The sequence below is a fragment of the Battus philenor genome, unplaced genomic scaffold (assembly GCF_028537555.1).
Source record: "Battus philenor isolate CCGP_79_NKW_IND1 unplaced genomic scaffold, ilBatPhil1.0.hap1 SCAF_23, whole genome shotgun sequence".
Lineage (NCBI taxonomy): Eukaryota > Metazoa > Arthropoda > Insecta > Lepidoptera > Papilionidae > Battus > Battus philenor.
In genome coordinates, this window is record NW_027181686.1 from 8710339 (window position 1) to 8733037 (window position 22699).

The following is a 22699-nucleotide window of genomic DNA, read 5'->3' on the forward strand; positions in this document are numbered from 1 at the left end:
TCTGAAAGAGTAAAATACCCAAAAAACAAATTCAAAATCTAAAAAAATGGGTAAAATGGGTAATTTTTTGACATTGCAAAAATATAACAAAAAAAAAACAATTTCAAAAATCTTATTAGTGTGTCTGGCAGAAGCATTTTGTGCAAAAACCGGGAGAAGGTATTTCTAAGGTTTTTTTCGTGACACTTCCTACCTTCTTTTGTTTAGTACGGGAATTTTCAATTTAAGTGAGTTCGTGTTTCACTTTCAAAATGTTGCGTCGATTGATTTCATTAGCATCAGGTAGAAGCACTTTTAGAATCTTCAGGCGGAAATCATGCAGATTCATTTTAAAATTCGATGCAAATGTATTGTATCAGTAAAACGCATTACTGAGGCTCATTTACAGCATGTGTCGCGAAATACGCGATTTTTCGGACGCGTGGTTATTAAATGTATTAAACCTCTTTTGTCATCTGTAATATGTGTGCGATTTTTACTTTTTTTTAATATGACAGATTATGTTAAGATGGGAAAAAGGAGGAAGACCGAATTTTTATTCGGGAAAGACAGGATTTATTTTCGGAAAGACGAAATGTTATCGGAGAGACCGAATTGTATCTAGAAAGACGGAGGGAGTATTTTTCAGGATAAATACGTAATAACCAACATGCGTTGGTGAAGAATGTGTTGGCGCACGGAGTGCGCGCGTTTGAAGTGGTGGAGCCGTGTTGAGCTGTGAACGATTGGTATAACGGTCACTGGCCTCACGTGGTAAGATTCTTGCACGATGACGGTTGGTTAGTACTTACCCTTCGCCCGGGAAAGTTGCACAAACCATTGGTAGAGTGAATTGTATTATGAGATGATGTATATCGAGAGATAGATTAAAGACCATGTTGAGACTTATGATAATTATCCATGTATACATGGAGCTTACAATATAGTCTCTCTAGACACACAATGAATCCAATACACATTCTTATAAGTTGACGATATTACCAGAGAAGTCACACAATAAAACAATACTCACTCTCAAACAGGAGTACGATCACCCAGCGTAATTTTTAGCCCGCGGACCGCGTTTCCGCGGACTCAATTTCGATGCAGATGTAAAAGCCAGGATCGGCTAGCAACATAACTTCATACACATCAAATGCATGCATGACGGACACGAGTGAAAGTTACAATTACTATGGCCCTACCCCATTCGGTTCCGAGAGATGAGCATGATTAAGAAATGTGTTAAACATTCTACTGGAATTAGAATAATAATTATGATTAAAGTTAAAATTAAAACTCAAACTACTAAAGGTAACTATAATAATTTAAATAGAAATTGACATTTAAATTATGATTACAATTTCAAAAGTATTTTCTTCGTGTATCAATTGTTCAAACATAAAATATATGGAATGTTTGATAATAGGGGCAAAAGCTATTTAAAGTTTGCTTACGAATGCGCTATACAATTCAAACCTCGGATGCTTTAACATCTAGAAGGAATACGGCACCGGGACTTAGAATGTTATGTAAAAATATAGAAAAGTTAAATTGTAATTATACGGATACTTTCCTTCGGTAACGTCGAATCTTCTTTGTTAGTAGTTAGAATTTAATATTGAGTTCATGACTTACTTTATATTAAAAATTTTTAGCCGTTTTTCTAAGACTACTCGTCCAAAATAAATAAGAATCTACGAAACTTCAAGTATATTTTTGGTTGTTTATTATTATGTATTTATAAAATGAAACGTATTTTACTCTATTATGTAGTATGAAATCTTTTTCCCTCTCAACAAAATTAAGAGCATAAATTATAAAATGAGCGTAATATATCGAGGGATTCGAAACTTATTTTTACAGGCTTCATTTGCAACACTTAATTTACTGATTTAATGATTTTCCAGAATTCACATTAGTTTCGCAAGTGTGATGCATTTGAGGGTTGAATATTTTCACCCTGTTTTCATATGCATATAAATCACATATACACATATAAATATGTATATACGGGGTCATCAATGTACAGCTATGTGTAGGGTTTTACAATATTTTAAAGTCGATTTATGTAATCTGTACGTTCTTGTTCGCTGTATATTTCATATTTACTTAAAGAGTTATCTAAAGAACATTTTAAATAACAACCGGATCTACAGCGCTCAGTTTTGTGCAAATCATTTACATATGGTTACGATCAGTCATTAGCGCTAGTTTGTACTGTGTTCAAAAAAGTTTTAAAAGCAGCTACCACCAGTAAAAGTAATTTCGTATTCTTTTGAAATTTACCAAGGTCTAAATCGATATTTATTCTAATAGGTCACTTTCAAAACTTTGCTGGTTCCGGGAGGCTTACATTTCTACCACATTGTGTAAATTCGACCAAAACATGTGAAGAAATTTTCGATGCAGTTGCCCTATGCAATGTTGACACGTTGTACAGAATATGAAATATACATATTTACAAACAAATAACAGTCGCTGATATTAATATATTGACTGCCAACATTTATAGATGAAATCAACCCAAGATTTTAGGTCTTCACTATCGAAAGCCGATAAATTTACGTAGACACCCGATCCCCGTGGCTTAGGAATGGTTAATTTCTATCTATTTGTCATCCCTACGTAGGCACATGCCGCGTCTCCCTTGCACCCCTTGGGATCCACCTGAACCACTTTGAGAACCACTGCTCTAAATTATCATTAGTTACCAACTGCCCAATACAATATATTTTGGTTATATATTATTATATAATATTGTACAATACATTATATTGTTATACAATATATTTTCATTAATCTTCATTAGTCTGTTGTGCAATAAGTCAGACCAATCATGAACAATACCATTTTGTTAGAAAATTGTTATCTTACTAACCTCGATGTTTTTTTTTTGTAATGTGTAATACTTATAACTACTTGTTTTGATAACAATAATAAATATAACTCCCAGTTTGTAGAAGTATTAAACTTATAATATAAAATAAAGTGGACAAATTACTGAATGTTTTTTTTTGGGCTAATTGTCTTTCGAAGACATTTATAATTATATTATTTTGTTTTTCTACTTCAGGAATTATATTCAATTTAACCACGAAGTAAATCATATTATTAACTTTACCATAAAGTTTTTTTTTTTAAAGTTGTTTCCTTTAAAAAGCAAAGTGTAATAAAATAATGGTCATTTGGAATTTATTTCTGTTGAATGTATTACTGAAACAATGCCCATTTAAAACAACATATATGTTTTTAAACTCGTAAATCAATGTATGATCTAGTATTATTACATATAAAAATAAGAAAAAAAAATTTGGGGTCAATATTTAAACATTAAAAAATCATGTACACAGCGGTGTTGAAATCGAGGCAGTTACGTCGACAGTGTTATGAAATAAGGGCCATGCGTTCTTCGACATGTAGTGAATGTGTGTCAATAGATTAGGTATTTCAAGATCCGTAAGAGATATCGCAACGGGGATAGTAATTTGATATTTATTTAGATGGATGACCTCAGATACTGAGTCTGGGCTGACACGCTTTTCGCGCCTTTTCTTTTATCCGCGTTTGGTCGACGAACAAACCATGGCACCCACTGAGAGGAAACCTGGGCAGTGGTCCGAAGCCGCAAAAGTAAAAGAGCAATAGCGACAGAGACTGGTCGATGTCAAACCGGTATCACCGGGGACGCAAACCCATGATTATAACATATAGAAGCGTTGCTGAAGTTTCTGCCACCATTCTTCTTTCTAGCGTTAACGATTTTTAAAACCGATCAAGTTAAGATCCTTCCAGGCGCCCGTGTTTCGAAATACTGTGCGGGTATTATGGATGAGTGACGGCCCATGCCGTGGTCCTCTCCTGGGGGTTTTAGGGCCTAGTCACTATGAAACGTCCATCGATAAGAGGTCAGCGGCCTGTGAGTCCGATAAAATGGGCCAAAAAAGACTAATTCCATACAGAGTAAAGGCGGTGGATACTAGGCTCGGCACAAAAATTCTCTTCGCTGAATACAGCGGTCATCACCGAAACGTTAAAAAAAAAATTGTTGTACATAAAAACAATCCTGGCTTATCACTGATTTGTTACAGCTTAAATGTAAGACGAGTTTGATAGGTTACAGGGTGTTATGTAAAATCCTGGTACAGTATTTATCATACCGATAATACCAATCTGCCTGCAGGATCACCTGCTTTCAACGCTTGTACGGGAGTATAGTGGAATGCATGTTAAAAATCTCCGTTGACTACAGAGCACACTTTAAATGTTGATAGTCTTAATTGATGTTCATCGTTCAGTTGTTGTTGTTGTTGTTATTAAAAATAAATTCTAATTTAAGCTTTACCAATTCCCGTATTTCATCATTTTAATTTCCTCTCAGACTTTTCGGCCTTTTAACTCTGTAAGTTATCGGTGTACTTTGATGTTTTATGCATCAAAAGAAAAAGAGACAAAAAAAGATAAGACAAGACAAACACCTTTTCTAAATAATTTGAAAAGTTTTTAATAAAACGTTTTTTTGTAGAGAAGCACTGAAGATTATAAAACTTAATAAGATTTTTTTTATGGTTTCTTTTGGTTAGAACACGATTGTTTTTGTCATTAGAAAAGTTAAATCACTTTGATTCTCATTTTAAAAATAGTAAATAAGAATATATTGTAATAATTACGTTTTATTTTTTATTTTTGCTATAACAGAAAAGCAAACACACCAGAAAAGTTTTGGATGTAGGTTTATACAAATTTGAACTTTATAGGTTTAATAATAATAAACAAAAGATGTATAATTCATATAATATACATAAATACAATCACGAATTATTTTTCTAAATATAAAAATGGATACGGATTAAAAAAATCAGTGGAATGTATACGTTTTACAATATATAAATAGCTTTTCAGAAGAAGTAGGTAAATCTTAAATAAAAAAGCATATTATAGAAGAGTTTATTTTAACAAACTGTGATTACTTAATTTATAGAGGATGTAGAAAGACGAGATTTCTACAGACGTCTACGACTAGTAATATAATGTGTAAAGTAAACTTTACGCATTTCGGTGTCGGGTGATTGTGGTTATTTTTTGTATACACCTATCCTTTGTAAACCACATTCAAAATTAATATAACTATTGATATTACAATCAAACGATGTCCTTACGATATAACAGGTGATTGAAAAGATTAGATAATATAGAAAATATTACAATTATAGCAACATATACATTAGATTCTCTGTCGCACTATATATAGCAGTTTGACAAGTGGGAGTGACTTAACCCGCGTTTTGGCATCAGTGCTTGCTAAACTTCCGACATAGTAGTTGGTGTCAAAATGGATTCAGTGGAAACGTTAAAAGAACTGGCTGATTATTCCCACATCGGACATGTTTTCTTCCACTGTATAAAAAAGAAACCAAACGATATTTGTCAGGTCAGTATAAAATAATACTATTTTGGTTCGCGAATATTTTATGTAACACATTTTAGTGTTAAATTCGATTATGCATCTGAAATACAATAATTATAGTTATTAATTTTAGTTATTTATTAAAAGATATTTAAACTTATAACTATACCTCTTTTATTTTTCGTAAAATTTTAGTGGAGATAGAAAAGACATTTTCTATATATACATTACAAGTACTTTGTATTTATTTATTAACTGTGTGATTAAGTTTAATATTGCAAAATAAATTTCAATAATTGAGTGTAAATATACTTAAGCCACCATAATTAGTGTTTATTATAGGGAAAACGGATTGTAGAGATACCCAAATTTATTTCCTCAACCAAAATTTTTCTATTTAGTTTTTACAGTCAATAGCGTCTCGTAATCACTTTTTGGTTTTATCTTAGATATCGATTTGTGGTATAAAAAAGCTTATTTGCCATATGATAATAGGACCATAAAAATATGTACTTTGCACCTGCTGTTTTTCGCAGATCATAAAATAATGACGCGATTTTTTAATAATACTTTCACACAATTATTTAAACGTCAACGAAAGTTGATTACCAAAATTGTTAAAATTCTTTCAAGTTTTTGAATATAAAACATATTTTTTCAAGATTCGTTTTAAAATACGGCAATTATATTTTTAGCGTTTAGCGAAAATAGGCCGTCATTTATTAAACATATATAAATATGCAATAACATTCCAGATGGCATATATTGAATTTTATTTTTTGATTGAATCTGATTATATAATTTTAAATGTTTTTTCGGAAAGGTTTATTGGCATTTTTAAATTTTTTTGAACGCATACTTTTTACAAAACTACAAATATGCTTAAGAGATATTTATATATGTATTGCCTCATCACCATATCTTTGGAACCATACGGCTTAGACTTGAAATTTTCTGAAAAAGTTTCTTGTGACGAGTAGAGATCAGCCAAGATTATACAGATTATACAAAACTCTGTGAAATACAAACATTATAAATGCATTTCTAATTTCGAGTTTTTTTATTTTAAAAATTGCCCAAATTATTTTATTGGCATGTTAAAAAGAATGAAATCACACTTACAGAAGGCAGTGCGAGAATAGCTAGCGTATTTAAAAAAAATGAATATTTACGCATCAGTACGTTCTGTGTACGTGATCGAAAATGTAATACAATCGGGTTGGATTTTTTTGCTCAACTGTTGATTCAGGCTCAACGGTCAAGGTTGAGCGTGAGGCATATACGGTCATATACGGTCGGTATAGTAATAATTATTGTGATATGTGAACATTCATCTCTAGAAGCGATAATCTAATTCCGATTTCGAACACGGAAATTTTGTATTCTAATATAAAACTTTTTATTTAATATGAATCATATTCTCCCAGAAGCTATATATATATATATATATATATATATATATATATATATATTTATATATATATATATATTTATATATATATATATAATTTAGATATATATATATATATATATTTATATATATATATATATAATTTAGATATATATATATATATATATATATATATATAGATTTTTACATTTTTACAAAAGCTACTTTTACTTTACAAAAGCTGGAGCTCTGTCTCACCTAGTCCTAAATTCCGTTGTTTTCATAATTCATAATATTTTTTTTTAATTCGGTGTTAGTTAATTTTAGAAAACGTTATGACCCGTTGCGGTTTTTAGAAGGATGCTAAATTTAAAAGGTTCCTCGATTTTCAAGGTAAATTATCGACAAAAATTGTTCAAAAAGCGCGTAGTCCTGCTTAAATAGAATACAATGCAAACACGGTACGTACTGTTTACAAGTCTATATCATCTAATAATAATTGCATGATATTATACGATGACTTCGTGGTTTAAGACTAAGGTTGATGCTAGCGGTTTAAATATTAATCTCACGATTGCTTACCACATTTTCAAACATACAAATATTTTTATTCTTAGGAGCGTTAATACGTACTTTTCAATCGTCGACTATTTAATTATTGTAATTAGTCAACTACCATCAAGTAGTAAGCTTCCGAATCGGAATGTTGATTTGCTGAAATTTAACAATTTTTTATGTATACTTTATAATAATAATCATGTAAACTTGTAGGCTACAATAAGGTTTATTCAATAATATACTAAAATTTTTAGATTTAAAACTAAGAATAGAAAGGTATACGATATCTTGTGGGACTATATTATAAGAATAATATACAAATAATGTATTAGCATACGATCTTTCCCGTGTACCATCAGCTTATAACATACCCGGGTGAAGAGATTATTCTGCTTCAGTTATAAACACCTCACGGCCAGAGTCCAGTCGATTTTCATGGACTCCCGGCATCATTGAACTGGTAGAAAGCGGTTTACATGAATTTACTTCACTGGGACTTCCAAAAGCGGTTATCCGTGGAATTTCAATAACGATCTGAAGTTCCATCCTGTTAAAATTTATATTATCAACTGAACTGAAAAAAACGTGGCTTATTTTCTCTTATACTGCCACGTTAATAAGCAAAGCTAATTACCTAACTTAACTAGTTATTAGTTTCAATATTGCATTGCCTCAGGGTAACAGTTTAGTGGTCCTCATTGATCAACGAATGGGATAATTGGATTTTTTTTTGATAACGCTCGAGACCAGGCCACGAATCATTAATGAAATAATGAATTAGCTTCGGAAAGCTTTCCATCGAAAACTCGCTTTGGGGAAATCCCGTAACAGCCGATTTAACTCCAATGGATTTTCGTTATAGGGCCTCAAAGAGAGTTATAAACCCCCAACTCTTGTGAATTTAAAAGAAAATATTCTTCAAAAAATCAGCGCAGTTGAACCAAGTTTATTGCCGCGTGTGGTGCAGAACACTAGATTCCTTTTTGAACGGTGTGTACAACTCGACGGACGACATTTGGATGAGACATTCTTTTAAAGAATTAAAGACACATCTATTTTAATGTTCAATGCTGTTTATTAAAACTATAGTCAAACATTACATTTTTTATTTAAGTTTTAAAAAATAAGGCCTTCCGCCAGACATCTTATATAAAGCATATTCTATTTTTATATTTCATTTCATATCTCATGTAGCGATATATTGCAAAAGCTGGAGTTGGAGTCATAATATGAAAAAATTTAAAATTAGAATCTCTATCGATGTTGTCTTTTTATACAACAATCACATTGATTCTCCTCCTTTTCCGTATCAAATTTTACTTATAGTTCCTTTCTTTAATACGGGGTCAAAGGACACATTCCGACGGATAAATTATTTGCAAAGTTTAACATGGTATTCATTTTTCTCACGTGATTGTATGTAAGGTATTCGACAACAAACAAACGGAAAAGTGCTTGAATTACTTTAAAAAAATAATTAAATTAACTAAAGAGAAGTAAACTTTTAGTTCCTAAAGGGTACTACATGGCTTTTACAATGTTTGAGAGTCTTATAATGGCTGTTTGATACCTTGATAAATAAATATTGATACTGGTAGACATTCCTTATCTTCTTAATTTAAAAAAAATAATTGAAAAGAAGTGGCAATGTTTTTGCCATTTATGAATAAAAATGTTGTAGATAGATGCAGCTACTGGACAAGAGGAGACGAACTCCTCTGTCTTGTCTCGGACTATTCGCCTCGCGCAAGCAATGAGGAAATTCGGTCTGAAACCCGGAGATGTCTTAGCGTTCGGCGGGAATAATCATTTGGACCTTCACATCCCTTATTATGCTGGGCTGATGAACGGTTATCCAATCGTTGGAGTTGACCCACTCTACAAACTAGGTAAGCGATTGATGTCGGTAATTCGTAAGAAGTAATAAGAGCGATTCTGAGTAAATACATGGTTCCCTTTCTGTTAAACCAGTTACCTGATGGCATAAAAATTAAAATAGATACAAAAAGAACCAAGCTAACAGTTTTAAAAAATATTTTCGAAATAAGTTAAACCTATTAAATCTTTACAAGCATGTTTAATGTTTTATGCAATATAAATATATAATATAAAAGATTTAACAAGTTGTTTATGATGAATTTATTTTATAATCCTGTCGTCATTTAATGCACGAGTCGACATAGGGCACCTAAGCCATAAATAATTTTAATTTCAAGTTATTTTACTCTTAATTATCAGAATTTTAATGCCTTGTTTTATTAATAACCTTTTATAGTAGTATGAAGACTATAAATTGTATTTCGATAATTCTTTTTTATTTGGATTAATATTTTTTTACGGACATCAAAATAAAAACAAATGACGGTTAACTGCGCCATTTCTTTTTCTGTTTTCTGTAAGAAATCAAAACAAGAATACTAATAATTGTGTAACTTTTTTAAAATACTTTTTAGATTTTTTTGTTGCGAATGTGACTAAACTATATATATATATATATATATATATATATATATATTTTATTATTACAGATGAGTTAAGATCATTGTTCAAAATAACGCAACCTAAAATAGCCTTCTGCCCTAGGAGTAATCAAGATTTATATAGGAAGGCGGCAATGGATTTGGGTCTTGATTTAAAGGTTGTAACTTACGAAGATGGTGAAGAGTCAATGAAACAGTTCTTGGAATTGTACAACGATCATGAACCAGAGAGTCAGTTTAAGTAAGTTGACTTAGTAATAATTCTAACACGTTTCATTTGTTTGTCTTAATCAGAGGTACTTTATTTCTCGTAGACCACTTTTAAAATTTATTTGCTAATATTGAACCCCTTTTACTGTATTTAGCCTTCCGTGGATAATGGTGGAATATGCTAATGTTAGAATATGCATGTGTTTTTAGTAAACTCACTGAGCTTCTTAAAATATTATCCTTATGTAGACGGATAATATTTTGGTAGGTAAAATCAAGGTAAAGTATAAGTTCTTCGCTATCAAAAATACCAAAAACTGGTTCGATGTCCAACCCTGCGCTTGGTCTTACAAAGTTATGGCTTAGTAATAACCTCGTTTTCGAGACTCTAGATTATTTAGTAAAAATACTTTTCGTAGATAACATGGTAGGTCGATTTAACATATTAAGTCTGTGGCTATTGTATTGCTGTATGGTCCCTGTAATTTTCTTTAAAGTACCTTTTTGTTTTGAGCATTTAATATGAGGTCAATTGAGAAAATATTTATTTTCCCTTGTAAATAAATTGTATTTTAATTTGCAACATACAACTTAGTTACTTAACTAACGTAACTTATTACAATTAATTACTGCGATCATTTCACATTACGTCCAGAAAATAAGAAGTGATGCGGGTAGAAACAAGCGGATATAATTGTTTGATGTTTTAATCAGATCAGAATTATCTTACGATAATCCTCTGTTCATAGCACGTACGACTTCGTATCTTATCTGACAAGTAGACTAGAGTAATAGAAAATACGAAGTCATTTTTGATAACAAAGTCCAGAGTCCTTATTATAGTTCAGTCCTATACATTTAATGTCCAATTTAAAGTCTGTATTTGATTTCAAAGTCATAAATATATTCTCCAAAGTCCCTTATTAATTTTGTCTTATAAACGTGCTGTTCAAAGTCTGTATCGTAAATCAAGTTGAGTCAAATCAGACCAAGTAGAGAGATTTGTCGAACGAGCGATAATGTTAAGTCTAGTATTAACATCGTACTTTTGAATGTTGGCATTTTGAACTTCACCGGATTTGAAGTGGCGGTGTTGTAGGCGGTTTGCTTACATCTCTTTATTAGTTCCATTGGAGTTTTAGTGGGTAGGAATCCCATATAACCTTGTCTTCTCTCCAGAAGTATAAATGTAATTATCTTGAACTTTCACATTTCCATCAGAAATCTAAAAATACACCTTTTCATAGTAACTAAGCAAGAGTGCCCGCTTGAGAGTCTCGTCACGAATCGTCATGTAAATTTCCTAGCAGAAAAGTGTTCACGCTCTTAGGTCTTTTGGGCAGACGCTCCAAGACTGCCAACAGATTCTCCAAGAGGGGATCTCTGCTTAGGCTATGAACTATTACGCGTTGAGTATTTTGATTCAGATATTTCGACGAATTGGACGAACATATGAAAGTAGTGTTATTGCTAATTAAGGTAAATTTGAAACTATATTTAGCGATCATATGATCGTCATTATGTGAGGATATATAATTTTATATTTTAATTTCCAACTAAAATTTTATATATTTGCGTAATAAATGTAATAATTACCTATGCTCATTATTATCTGTGTGATAGTATGATGGTTATTGCAGATTGGCTGAGTTCGACACGGAGAAAATTTATATTTTCCTCGTAACCACGAGTGGAACGTCGAACACTGTGAAAGTGGCAGCCTTCAAGCACAAAGATGTTTTAAAAAAATTCATTTCTTTTCTTACAATGATGGTTCATCCTAGAAATAGGTGAGTAACAAAAAGAAAAACCAAAACCCTTTTTTTTATAAAAAACCGTAAATAGTTTGTATAAAAACTTGATTGATATGTGGTAGATAATTATATTCAATAAGTAATATGGAAATTAGAAAATTGAATTGTTTACTTTTCATCATCTTCTCGTACGTTATATAATTCTATTATTTATTTTTATAAAATGGAGGCAAAAATTAAGTTTCAGCGACATTATGGATTTAACACAGGAAAAGTTTCGTAATATGTTCTATTTACGATTTTTATTGCTGTCTTAGTTAGCAATAAAGTCGCAATAGACGTCGATTAGCTTTTAAATTTTTTGATATTTAGTTAAATTTTTGGTATTTTAAAAATTTTCAGAGTTACATACTTCTCCAATTTGAAGACATACCGCCAATGTATAGAAATAACATTTATTCTTTATGGTCAATATTTGGCAACGCTGCCACCACATTTAACTTTATCGCAATGTATAATATAATACAGAAACAATTTTTAATTTATATTTTAGGCCCACTATAGGCCTAAATTTGTCACCAGTTCAATGGATATCGGGTATATTCAACGCTATCTGTATGCCTATGACCGATCAAACAAAACTACAAACTTCTAATCCAGACGACGTGGATCATTTGATTGATGTTATTAATAAATATAAGGTAATGTGTATTTATTTAAAAAGAAACAGGTAGGTAGGTATTTGTGTCATAAAAAAATTAAAACTTACTTGTTATATTGAAGATAAAAAAATGTTGATATTTATGACGAATAATACATTGGTGTTTTATAGAATCCATAAATATTGCGGCTCTTTACATCGTTATATACGAACAGGCATATGTATATTCTGTGAACCCTTTGTGTCTGAAATGCAAGGTTAAAATTCATTGCGATGGAGATTTCATTTGCTATATCAGTGCTTTGTAAAAAGAAACGCTTTCATTATTATTTCATTATTATAATTTAGTTTGTATTCTTATTTAAAATAAGAATTTGAAGAAGTGAAATAACAATTTCGTTACACAAAAATCCGAAGACTTTGGTCAGGATGCAGATAAAAATAATTAGAGGAATATTAAAATTTGGAAGAGGTGTATTTTTAAATGTTGAATTTTAAAATAAATTAATATTTATCTATTTTCTGAGTTACTTGGTACAAAAACTAGTTTCGTAATTTTAACATTTTTCCAGCCTCACACCGCTTTAATCAGTCCGACGCTTATGTTGACGTTGATGAAAAGAAAACATGAAATAGATTTCAGCTGTTTTAAGAGTATCATTGTGTCCGGCGCTAAGGTGAATTATGACGTGCTCTATGAAATGAAGGTAATTGATAACGATTTGTATTTTATTTAATTATTTACAACTTAAAAGGTAGAAGGCAATAACAAGAAAATAACGATAAAATAACTTACATAGCCCTGCGAATTGGCAAGTTCAAGTGGCAATGCGCAGGCCACATAGCGGGTAAAACTGGGCCTGAACTGGGGAAATGGCTTTAAAGACTAATAATGACTGTGGCCTTAAAGGCGGACAAGTGCAGCGGAATACGTTCATCCACTGGGTGAATAGATGAGTTTTTTTTTAAATAGTCGGAAAGCCTCAAGATAGACTGATTCCAACGGGTCTTATTGGAAATTTATTCAGGAGGACCATATCCTGCGAGTGGAATAATGATGACGAATTCATTAGAGTATCGAGAAAATTGGCAAAATATATTTAATACCTTTTAAAAATAAAAATTTTCTTCGAAAGAGTTCTATATACAAAACCGTTAAAGCCTTGCGACAAAAACATATAATAATCTTATATTCCAATTTCAGGAATATCTTAAAAAAACCACAGTTGTCATGGAGACATATGGCATGACTGAGACTCTGGGACCAATATTTGCGCCTAACATTACAGGCCCTAAAGGAAGTTGCGGATCATCTATGCCTTCTTATGATGTTAAGGTATAAAACCATTTTAGAAAGAAGCGCAATAGAACATATTATTTGGTAAAGACATCATTAAATTTATGGACGTAAAGAAAAACATGTGGTATACCTAAAAAAAAAATTTTTGATACTTACTTATTTTTCTTGGTGTCATTACATAAAATTCATTCGTGACTATTTTTAACACGCCAAAAACAATATTCTAATTTTTTAATAATTTTTCCTGTTATATTTTCATAAATTTTTCTCTCTTTCGTTAATTTACACTACAGTGACCAGAATAATACAACTCTTTTTTTATTTTATGAATATCATCTATGGATTATAGATCCGTAAAACTAAGCATGGTATAACTTCCAATGTTTTCTTAAAGAATATCTGTAACTTCTTTTAAATTTCGCAAAATAATATACGAAATGTAAAAAAATCGTTCAATGTACTAATAAGAAAACTGATGTCGCGGAAATGATCCATCATCTTATAAACATAATAACCACTGAATGGTTTATGAAGCAAGACAGCGCGTGTACATGACCAGACATTTATCTTTGTTAGTTTCGTCATACATACACGCTTATCAAACACTTTTACTTCTAGGACAGTGATATATTAGTCATTATCAGTATATAACTATTTTATAATTGGCGTTAAGTTATTGAGATAATAATATTGTGTCAATTCTCAACGTAAATCCAATCTTAAGGAACAGGTCAATCGTCGAATTTAATTCGGCAGAGTTCGCGAAACTACACAAAAACTTCTCGTCCACTATTCCTTACATACTGGTGACTTCTGCTTTAGATGATGGTCTGTGATAAATGTGTTTTACCGAAGATGAAGAGTGTCGTCTCCATTTTTAATTCACAATTTCAATCTGCCCACAATGACAAGCCCACTGTAGCTCAGCGAGGTAGGAGATTTCTCTACAAGATCAAATCAGTAATGAGAAGATCCGTGGACGAGTGATAGTCCAGCGGGAAGGCAAGATTCAAGTGGCAGTGGGCAGATCACATAACGCAGAACAGATGGCCATGATAAGGTTCTGGAGTGGAGACTACGGGCAGGCAAGAGCAGCGTAGGATGTCCAGTCAGACAAACGTCCGTCGTCGGAAGACGCTGAATGTAGACCAACCGGTCCTTTTGGAAATCTCTGAACAAGGCATATACCCAGCAATGGACGTCGTAGGGCTCAAATGAAGATGCTTATTATATCTCAAAATTACGAGCCTATTCGGCTGTATTGATTACTAGTATGTACAAATATCTAAGTACATCATATATAGATATATACATAACTAAAATTAAAATATAAATAGTTTAGGTAGGTCACTAAAAACAAAATAGCATGTTGAATGTTGCTTCATGATCTTTTTATTTATTTTTTAGCTTGTAGATCCTGTCACTGGCGTAGAAATAACGGAGCCGTACGTGCCTGGTGAATTGTTGGCGAAAGGGTATGGTTTTACTGTAAGTGTTAAAAATGTGGTATAGTACGCACTCAAGTTAAAGTAATCTCCTGAGATATGTGGCCGGCAGGATGGAGGAGATAGACAATCGTCAAGTCGTCTGTTCTCAAATGTCTCGTGTGCGTTTTGTCATTCTCGCCTTTCCCATTTTACCGCTCACATACTTCGGGCGATGAAAACAGTTCCATAAACACTATAGTTCTAATGCCTTAACACTAGGGCGACCTATCAGTACCGGCGACCGGTCAGTAAAATTTAAGACTTTCAAGAGTTGATACAACCTACCTCTAAGGATTTTTGGTAAGTAGGCATGTCGGTTTTATCGCGATGTTTTATTTTTAACGCTTGTTAACAGTGAAATTTAAGACAAAGTATGATAACATACAGTAAGCCCCTCTCCGAATAGTCCGACGACATAGTCATTGTCGCGGAAAGTCGCTGGAGGCAGGCAGCTGAAAATTGGTCATGGTGGCGATTTTTGGAAGGCCTATGCCTTGCAGTGGGTGCCTAACGATGCAAACATCGCTGAACACTGGATAAAAGCCGCTTTCAACCAGTCCCTTTGGAAGTCTTCAGAAGAAGCCACTGTCCAGAAACGGACGTTTTACGGCTGAAATGATGATAATGCTAAAATAGAACCATCTATTAATCTACGTTCCAATTCTGAAACAATAGATTATAATATTCAAAATGTTATTTCTTATTAAATATTTCATTATTCCGAGATACTGTTTTCAATCGATTATATTAGTCTGTTTGTGTAATAAAAATGTATGAGATTTAGATAAGCTCGATAGAAATCTAACTTAAATCAAAAGATGTATTTTTATTTCATCATAAACGGCCATTATGAACATAATTTTTATTAGTTTTCTTATTGTATTGATTTAGTATGACATTTTAATTTACACAAATATTTAAAGAAATCATTGGCGACTTTTATTTATTGATATAATTCTTATAAAGTTATACTCATTTATATAATAAAGATTTTAAAAATTAACAGCTATTAAAACCTATTTCCAAATTAGTCGACTGGTTGCGAAAAAGATATTAACTTACAGTAGTCTGTAAGCTAAAGATGACTAAGCAAGTTTTGGAGATTTAGTAAGACATTTTAGCAGACATTAATTATTTGTAGAATATACAAACGAGAAAGCAGTAGGTCGTGCTTAAAAAAGTTATCGGCATAAGCGCTTTCTTTTCGAAGGCATACTTATTGTAAGTGGACCGAGATAGCACTGCTTTCAAATCTTATTATAGCCTGCATTAGGATGCACAATTTTTTGCCCGTAATTGGTAGACACTTTCGATAAACGTAAAGACATATACAAGTTGAATGCTTAAAGATGAAAAACCTTAAAAAATACAGGTTTATATCTCGTTTGATGTTAATTGATGTATAGTACACCCTTAACAAACATCAATATTTATATAATTATAAAAGCGTGTACAAAATTCATATTAATACATACTAAAATAAAGTATTTACTGTCACTCCATAAGCAACATGCTTTTATAGTTTAACCAATCACCTGTATAGCTTGAGATATAGTTCAATACAATACATTTCACAATCTAGAATTTTTAGTATAAAAACAGAAATATGACAACATACTATTATATTTAATTGTATGACCATAAAATACATACAATTATATATTATTTATGTAATTATATATTATTTAAATGAATGCCGCGTTTAGATATAATTAAGTAAACATAATTTTACAAAAATAAAGGTGTATACAACAATTACAATAGATATAATAACAAATAGACGAAGTAGCATTTTATTTCTTACAGTTCACATTTTTAATAATAGTATATTATCACTGTCAGTGATTTCATTTTTTCACTAATAGAAAATCGTTTTTTATTTTCTCGTATCAATTGTTTCATGACACAATTATAGTAAATTATTTTTTTTTTGAAAGGAATATCTGCAGAACCCAGAAGAGACGAAAAACGCGTTAACAGAAGATGGATATATCAAAACTGGCGACCTTCTTTATAGAGATGAAGAATACAATTTCTATTTCGTAGAGCGGATAAAGATGATGATCAAATACCGCAACGCTCAAGTATGTATTAAAAAAAAATTATAGCAGGTTTTAAAAGACGTTCTCTTTTTAAATAACTGTTGTGTCAGATCAATGTCCTTGCAAGGAAGAAGTTACGTTACAAACATGGTGGCATGATCCTAATTCGTTAATATAGACGGTAGAGGCGACCGATATAGTCTAAGAAACATTCAAGTTGGTAGTAGTGCGTATTTGATCAAACTGCCGCATATAACTACACCCTTGATCTCTCTCTGATAATCGATTTTGTACGTAACAATGAGTGTTTGGAGATTTTCATGATCACCAGGTTTTCAGGCAGTGTCTGTAATAAACCGCTTTCTTTGCCTAACGGGATTTACTTTTCGAGTTATCATAAGAAAGTTTACAGTTTGAATAAACAAGTACGGCGAAACTCAAGCATATATGTTCGAAAACGCTTAATGTGGATGGTTTTCTACGCGTACATATAAATTCCAACACTGTAATTAAACGATAATTGTACAATAATTATGTTACAACTCTAAAGGACTATGTACAATTAAAACATGACTTTGTGTTTTATGTCGGTGTTTATTTTTATTGCTAATATGCGTAAGAAAACAAAACCGTAGTCACCAACGAGTAGTAAGAAAATCATTAGTAAAATTATCTATAATAGGGATGTTTATTTAAGCGAATTAATCCATACGTAATAACTTTACTAGTATTTATATGACTTCATTCAAATATTTGTTTTGCTAGTTACACCATTTTGTAGTATAAATATATAACATTCAAGATCACTTGACAGAATCTTTAATCGTCACCAATACTATTTAACGCCAGAAAACTTAGCTGAATTTTATAGTGTTAAAAAGAAATTCGGCTAAACGTGTCAAATCTTAAGTTTTAATTTTAATGTTTTGTAACAGATTTAATGCAAAAAGTAAAAGTTTTAAATTTGAACTTTTTCTTTAAAAACAATTTAATTCAATTTGTTTAGTTAATAAAGTGCTTGCAAAAATGTGTCATCCAATCTATTCAAACAAAGTTAAGGAATTATCGTTTTTGTACGCTACCACCTCCCGTTTGCTACGTTCAGTTTGTTGTTAACTCTCGTGGCTGCAGAGGTCATGCTTTTTGTCCTCGACCCGCGTCGAAGTATGCGCAGCGAGCGTTCTTAAGTCACGGTAAAGCGATTTCCTTAGCGCTATAGTAAAATAAATGAACCGATGAGATCATTATTTCATATTCCAAGGTAATGAAGAGCTAACTGGGACTATGAATATATTATAAAATTCTATCAAAGACAAAGTTTTGATGTTATTTTTTCAAATAACAGATAGTGCCTTTGGAGTTAGAAGACGTAATACAATCGCATCCCGGTGTACTACACGCTTGCGTGGTAGGAATTCCGCATGCAGAGGACTGCGAGCACCCAGCTGCCTGCGTTGTCCGGAAACCTGGCTCAACCGTCACTGCTCAGGATATAAAAGAATTAGTTGCTAGTAAGTCTCTGTTCGTCAGATCAAAAATGAGGAGATCCACAGAAGGTGGCGATCTTTGGAAGAGGCCTAAACCTTGCTGTGGTCTATCGGCTGATATGATAATGATGATGTATCTGTTTAGCGTTAACAGTGATGACTTATGGCGCATAAACGTTGTCTCTCTAAGTCTCATTGTTATGATTAAAGTTGCTCAAGGGTCAATGGGAAGAGCTAGCTCGGGATTTATTTATAATATCAAATAAGAAATGAGGAGATCCTCAGACAAACAAAAATAACCGATACATCTCAGCGGATTAACATGTTAAAGTGGCAGTATGCGTAGACTAAAGATTTCGAAACGGACTGACAAGTACAACATAGGACGTCCACCCAAAACATGGGCATATGACCTTGTTAAAGTCGTCTGAAGACGCTGGATGTATGTCTCTTGAAATCGATGTTTTTGTACCTATTGTGAATGCCTATGCCCAGCAGTGGATGTCTAAATTGGTGAAGTGTCTAAATACGCATTCATAAGCACCTTTTTCATCCCAATGCGGTAATATTGATAGTATATATAACGACTCTAGTCCAGGCTCCGGAGATTACCCCTGATATTAGTTACTATTAAACTAATGGACTTTAGCTCTTTGCTGATTGCAGAGAGAAACCACCCGTGCACGTATTCGTTCCTTATTGATATCGAGGAATATGAAAGCTTGGCGTGAGGACTTAATGTATATTACATATACAGGATGATTAGTTAAATGTGTAAATCCTTAAAAGGGGTGACTGCATAGCTTATTTGTCTTAAAAAATCTCTGTTTGTTGTACACCTATTTCCAATCAACCTGTAAAAAGTGTGCACTATGAAATATATTACATTTTTTTTTTCTATTGGAAAGCGAAATGGCGAATAACTTCTGGCAGTATAAAATCTGTAGGGACAGGTAGTAAACAATAATTAATTTTAATATTTGGAAACAATAATTAATTTTAATTTTAATATTTATATTATGAAAACGTTTTTTATCGCTATCTCTTTTTATTTTAACGTATTATCATAACGTTATTTATTATTTCTGGAATCTGATTTTTAAATATACTATACATTAATTGACCAATAAAGCTATACATCACCTCTTTAAAGCTTTTACACCTATAATCAATTAGTGTACATAAAATGTATTTTTGTCACGGTGTACAATGAACTATAAATAAATAATAATGTATCAGCCTTCGAGGTTAGTTGCACTCTGTTGTCTCGAATCCGGTGAAATTGTCAATGCCAACGGGCAAACAACATTTGTCAATGCCTAAAAATACGAAATGAATAGTTGATTAAATTAACTTTAAAATTTGTTCGATCTCTCGCTTATTCATAATGTAACTAATATCCAGTCATGTTGTTCAAGGTTTCAACAAAAACTATCGCTTTTTAAAAAAGGTAAAACTCTGATACGAAATGCACGATGTATAATGAAAATTACAGTAATTATATATCTAGAAAGTAAACAATATGTTATATTTTATTTAATATGTAAAACTGATGCCTGACCGCAAATAAAATGATTAAAAGTAATACACGATTGTAAGCAACCGGTATAGTTAAAACGGTATCGGACAGACTACTTAGCAGGCAGAACAGAAGGCTGCTGGAGCCTTAAGGTTCTGGAGATATTAACGATGGACGAAGACGAACTTGTTAAGGTCGTCAAAAGATGCTTGACGCAGGCCGTTTCTAGCCGGATTTATTGAAAATCTATACAGGAGTACCATATCTAGCAACGAGCGTACTACGACTGATACAATGATATAGTTTAATATATATAAGCACCTAAGGTAGTTTAAATAAATCTATGTTTTCAATTGTAAATAAGCTAATATTTCATTTTCAGGTAAATTATCAAAGAGTAAGGAATTACGCGGTGGCGTTGTATTCGTCGATAAATTACCAATGACATCTACAGGAAAAATAGCGGTAGGGAAGGTTAAAAAATATTTGCATAATGCAATTAGAGAATAATTTTTTATAGCCACTGACGTATAATATATAATATGTATATTTTAGAATTTTTTGAGAAGTGGCATGGTTATAATACTTGAAGAGAATCATAAATGGACAGATCATTTTCATTTATTATTTGTGGCCGGTTAATTATCTGCCGCACTAAGTAAGGACAGCTCAATTATTGTTGGACAGCCATTACTTAGAAAGGTCATAAGTTCTAAATCTGTGCAGAAATGTTTAACTGTTATGAAATGGAAACTTTACATCATCTCAATGATTTCTATATCATATAGTATACCAGTGGCGTACCTAGGGGGGGGCGGGGCGGTGGTTGCGGTCCGCACCGGGCAGCACTTACCTTGGGGCGGCATTTTTTATATTTACTTGAGACGTGGGGCTATCATTAGAAGAAGTACGAAGAGAAATGTTTTCATCTATGGACAGAATTATAAAGGAAATAAAAGAACGCTTCGATCAGTTGCACGGCCTTGTAAGAAAATATTAGTGTATAATACCGTGTAACCTACTAAATGAAGAATTTTAATGTCAAATAAATGACTTGATTGACATTGATAAAGAACAGTTCCATATTGAAAGAAAAAGGATCCAGGTTTTCATGGCTGTACCTACACTAAAAAAAAAGGCAAAACATTAGAAACACGGGGAGAAGGGCCCTCTTGATCGGCTAAAATTTATTTAGCAGTATAGGTTGGAAAATTCTGTTTCCAACATTGTAATTTTATTAAGAACTTATTTAACAATTTCAATCAGTGTCGCTAGTTGCGAAAGAAGCTTCTCACAATTGAAGTTGATAAAAATTTATCTTCGTTCTTCAATGAGTCAATTAAGACTATAAAATCTTGCAATATTGTCAATAGAACAAGAAATTACAAAAAATATAAAATTTGAGAGCATTATACACGATTTTCTAGTATAAAAGCTAGAAGAGTTGATATTGTATAAATATATTTACGAGTGCATACAAATATGTCTAATAAAATTTACTCTGTGTAATAATTAATATTGATTAAATAACTTAATAATTAATTTATGTGTTAATTATTTATTTACTTATTAATTTATAAAAACCATTATTTGATTGACTTATAATAGAAAGGGCGGCAAACTGGAGATCGCCCCGGGCGGCAAAAGTTCTAGGTACGCCACTGTAGTATACTATATGATATAGAAATTATTATATAGATAAGTAAATTGTATTATTTATGTGGTAAAACCCTATTTCTATAGTGAAATGCAAAAGGTAGACGCAGTTAGAAATTTCACTACACTAGAGTGACTACACATATACAACATTCAAAAATAAAGCTAAGATTTGCAGACAGGATTATTTAAAAAAAAACGGTGAGCATTCCATTTTTAAAAGCCATGGGTAGCTTCAAGCTCTTTCGGTAAGGATTTCGACAGTTTTTAAAACAGTGATTGCAAATCTAGCGAAATCATGCCGAAGAACAAACCGAAAGATGCACTCTTCATCTATTGTTTCTTTATCACTGTATTCAGGTTTTTCGGCGATAAATAAAGCATTATCTTAAATTAAGACTGGGGAGAAAAATTGTCGGAGAAATCTACTCCTAGACAAAACTATCATTCTTCATCATAGTGAAGGTGATTAAGTGCTTGTGTCCTGGAAGCCCGCAGATGTTTCCCGAAAATCAACTGTGAGCACCTTCATAAGTAACGGTCTCATTTTAAAGTGTGAATTGTTTACGTACATGAATAATAAAGCTGTCGTGTACGAACACCTATCTAAATAATGTTCAACTTCTTTCTCTCTAAAATATATTAACTTATTTATGTTTTGTTTAAAAAAGAGCTTGTAGCAGAACATATGACTTAATTACATATCAATAAATATGCAAATAAATGATCATGTATTGTAATAGGAATAAAACAATGTAATTTATTTAAT

At 32.0% G+C, this 22699-nt stretch overlaps 1 protein-coding gene across 1 annotated transcript; it reads left to right on the forward strand.

Annotated features, from left to right (window-relative positions):
• Positions 1–5311: 5311 nt before the first annotated feature.
• Positions 5312–22670, forward strand: LOC137924100 (luciferin 4-monooxygenase-like). Its single transcript, XM_068767423.1, has 11 exons — positions 5312–5410; positions 9016–9223; positions 9863–10055; positions 11665–11814; positions 12332–12479; positions 13012–13146; positions 13644–13775; positions 15147–15227; positions 17164–17310; positions 18614–18779; positions 20657–22670. Exons 1-11 carry the CDS (start codon positions 5312–5314, stop codon positions 20782–20784), a joined length of 1587 nt encoding a protein of 528 aa, XP_068623524.1. The 3' UTR covers positions 20785–22670.
• Positions 22671–22699: the final 29 nt, after the last annotated feature.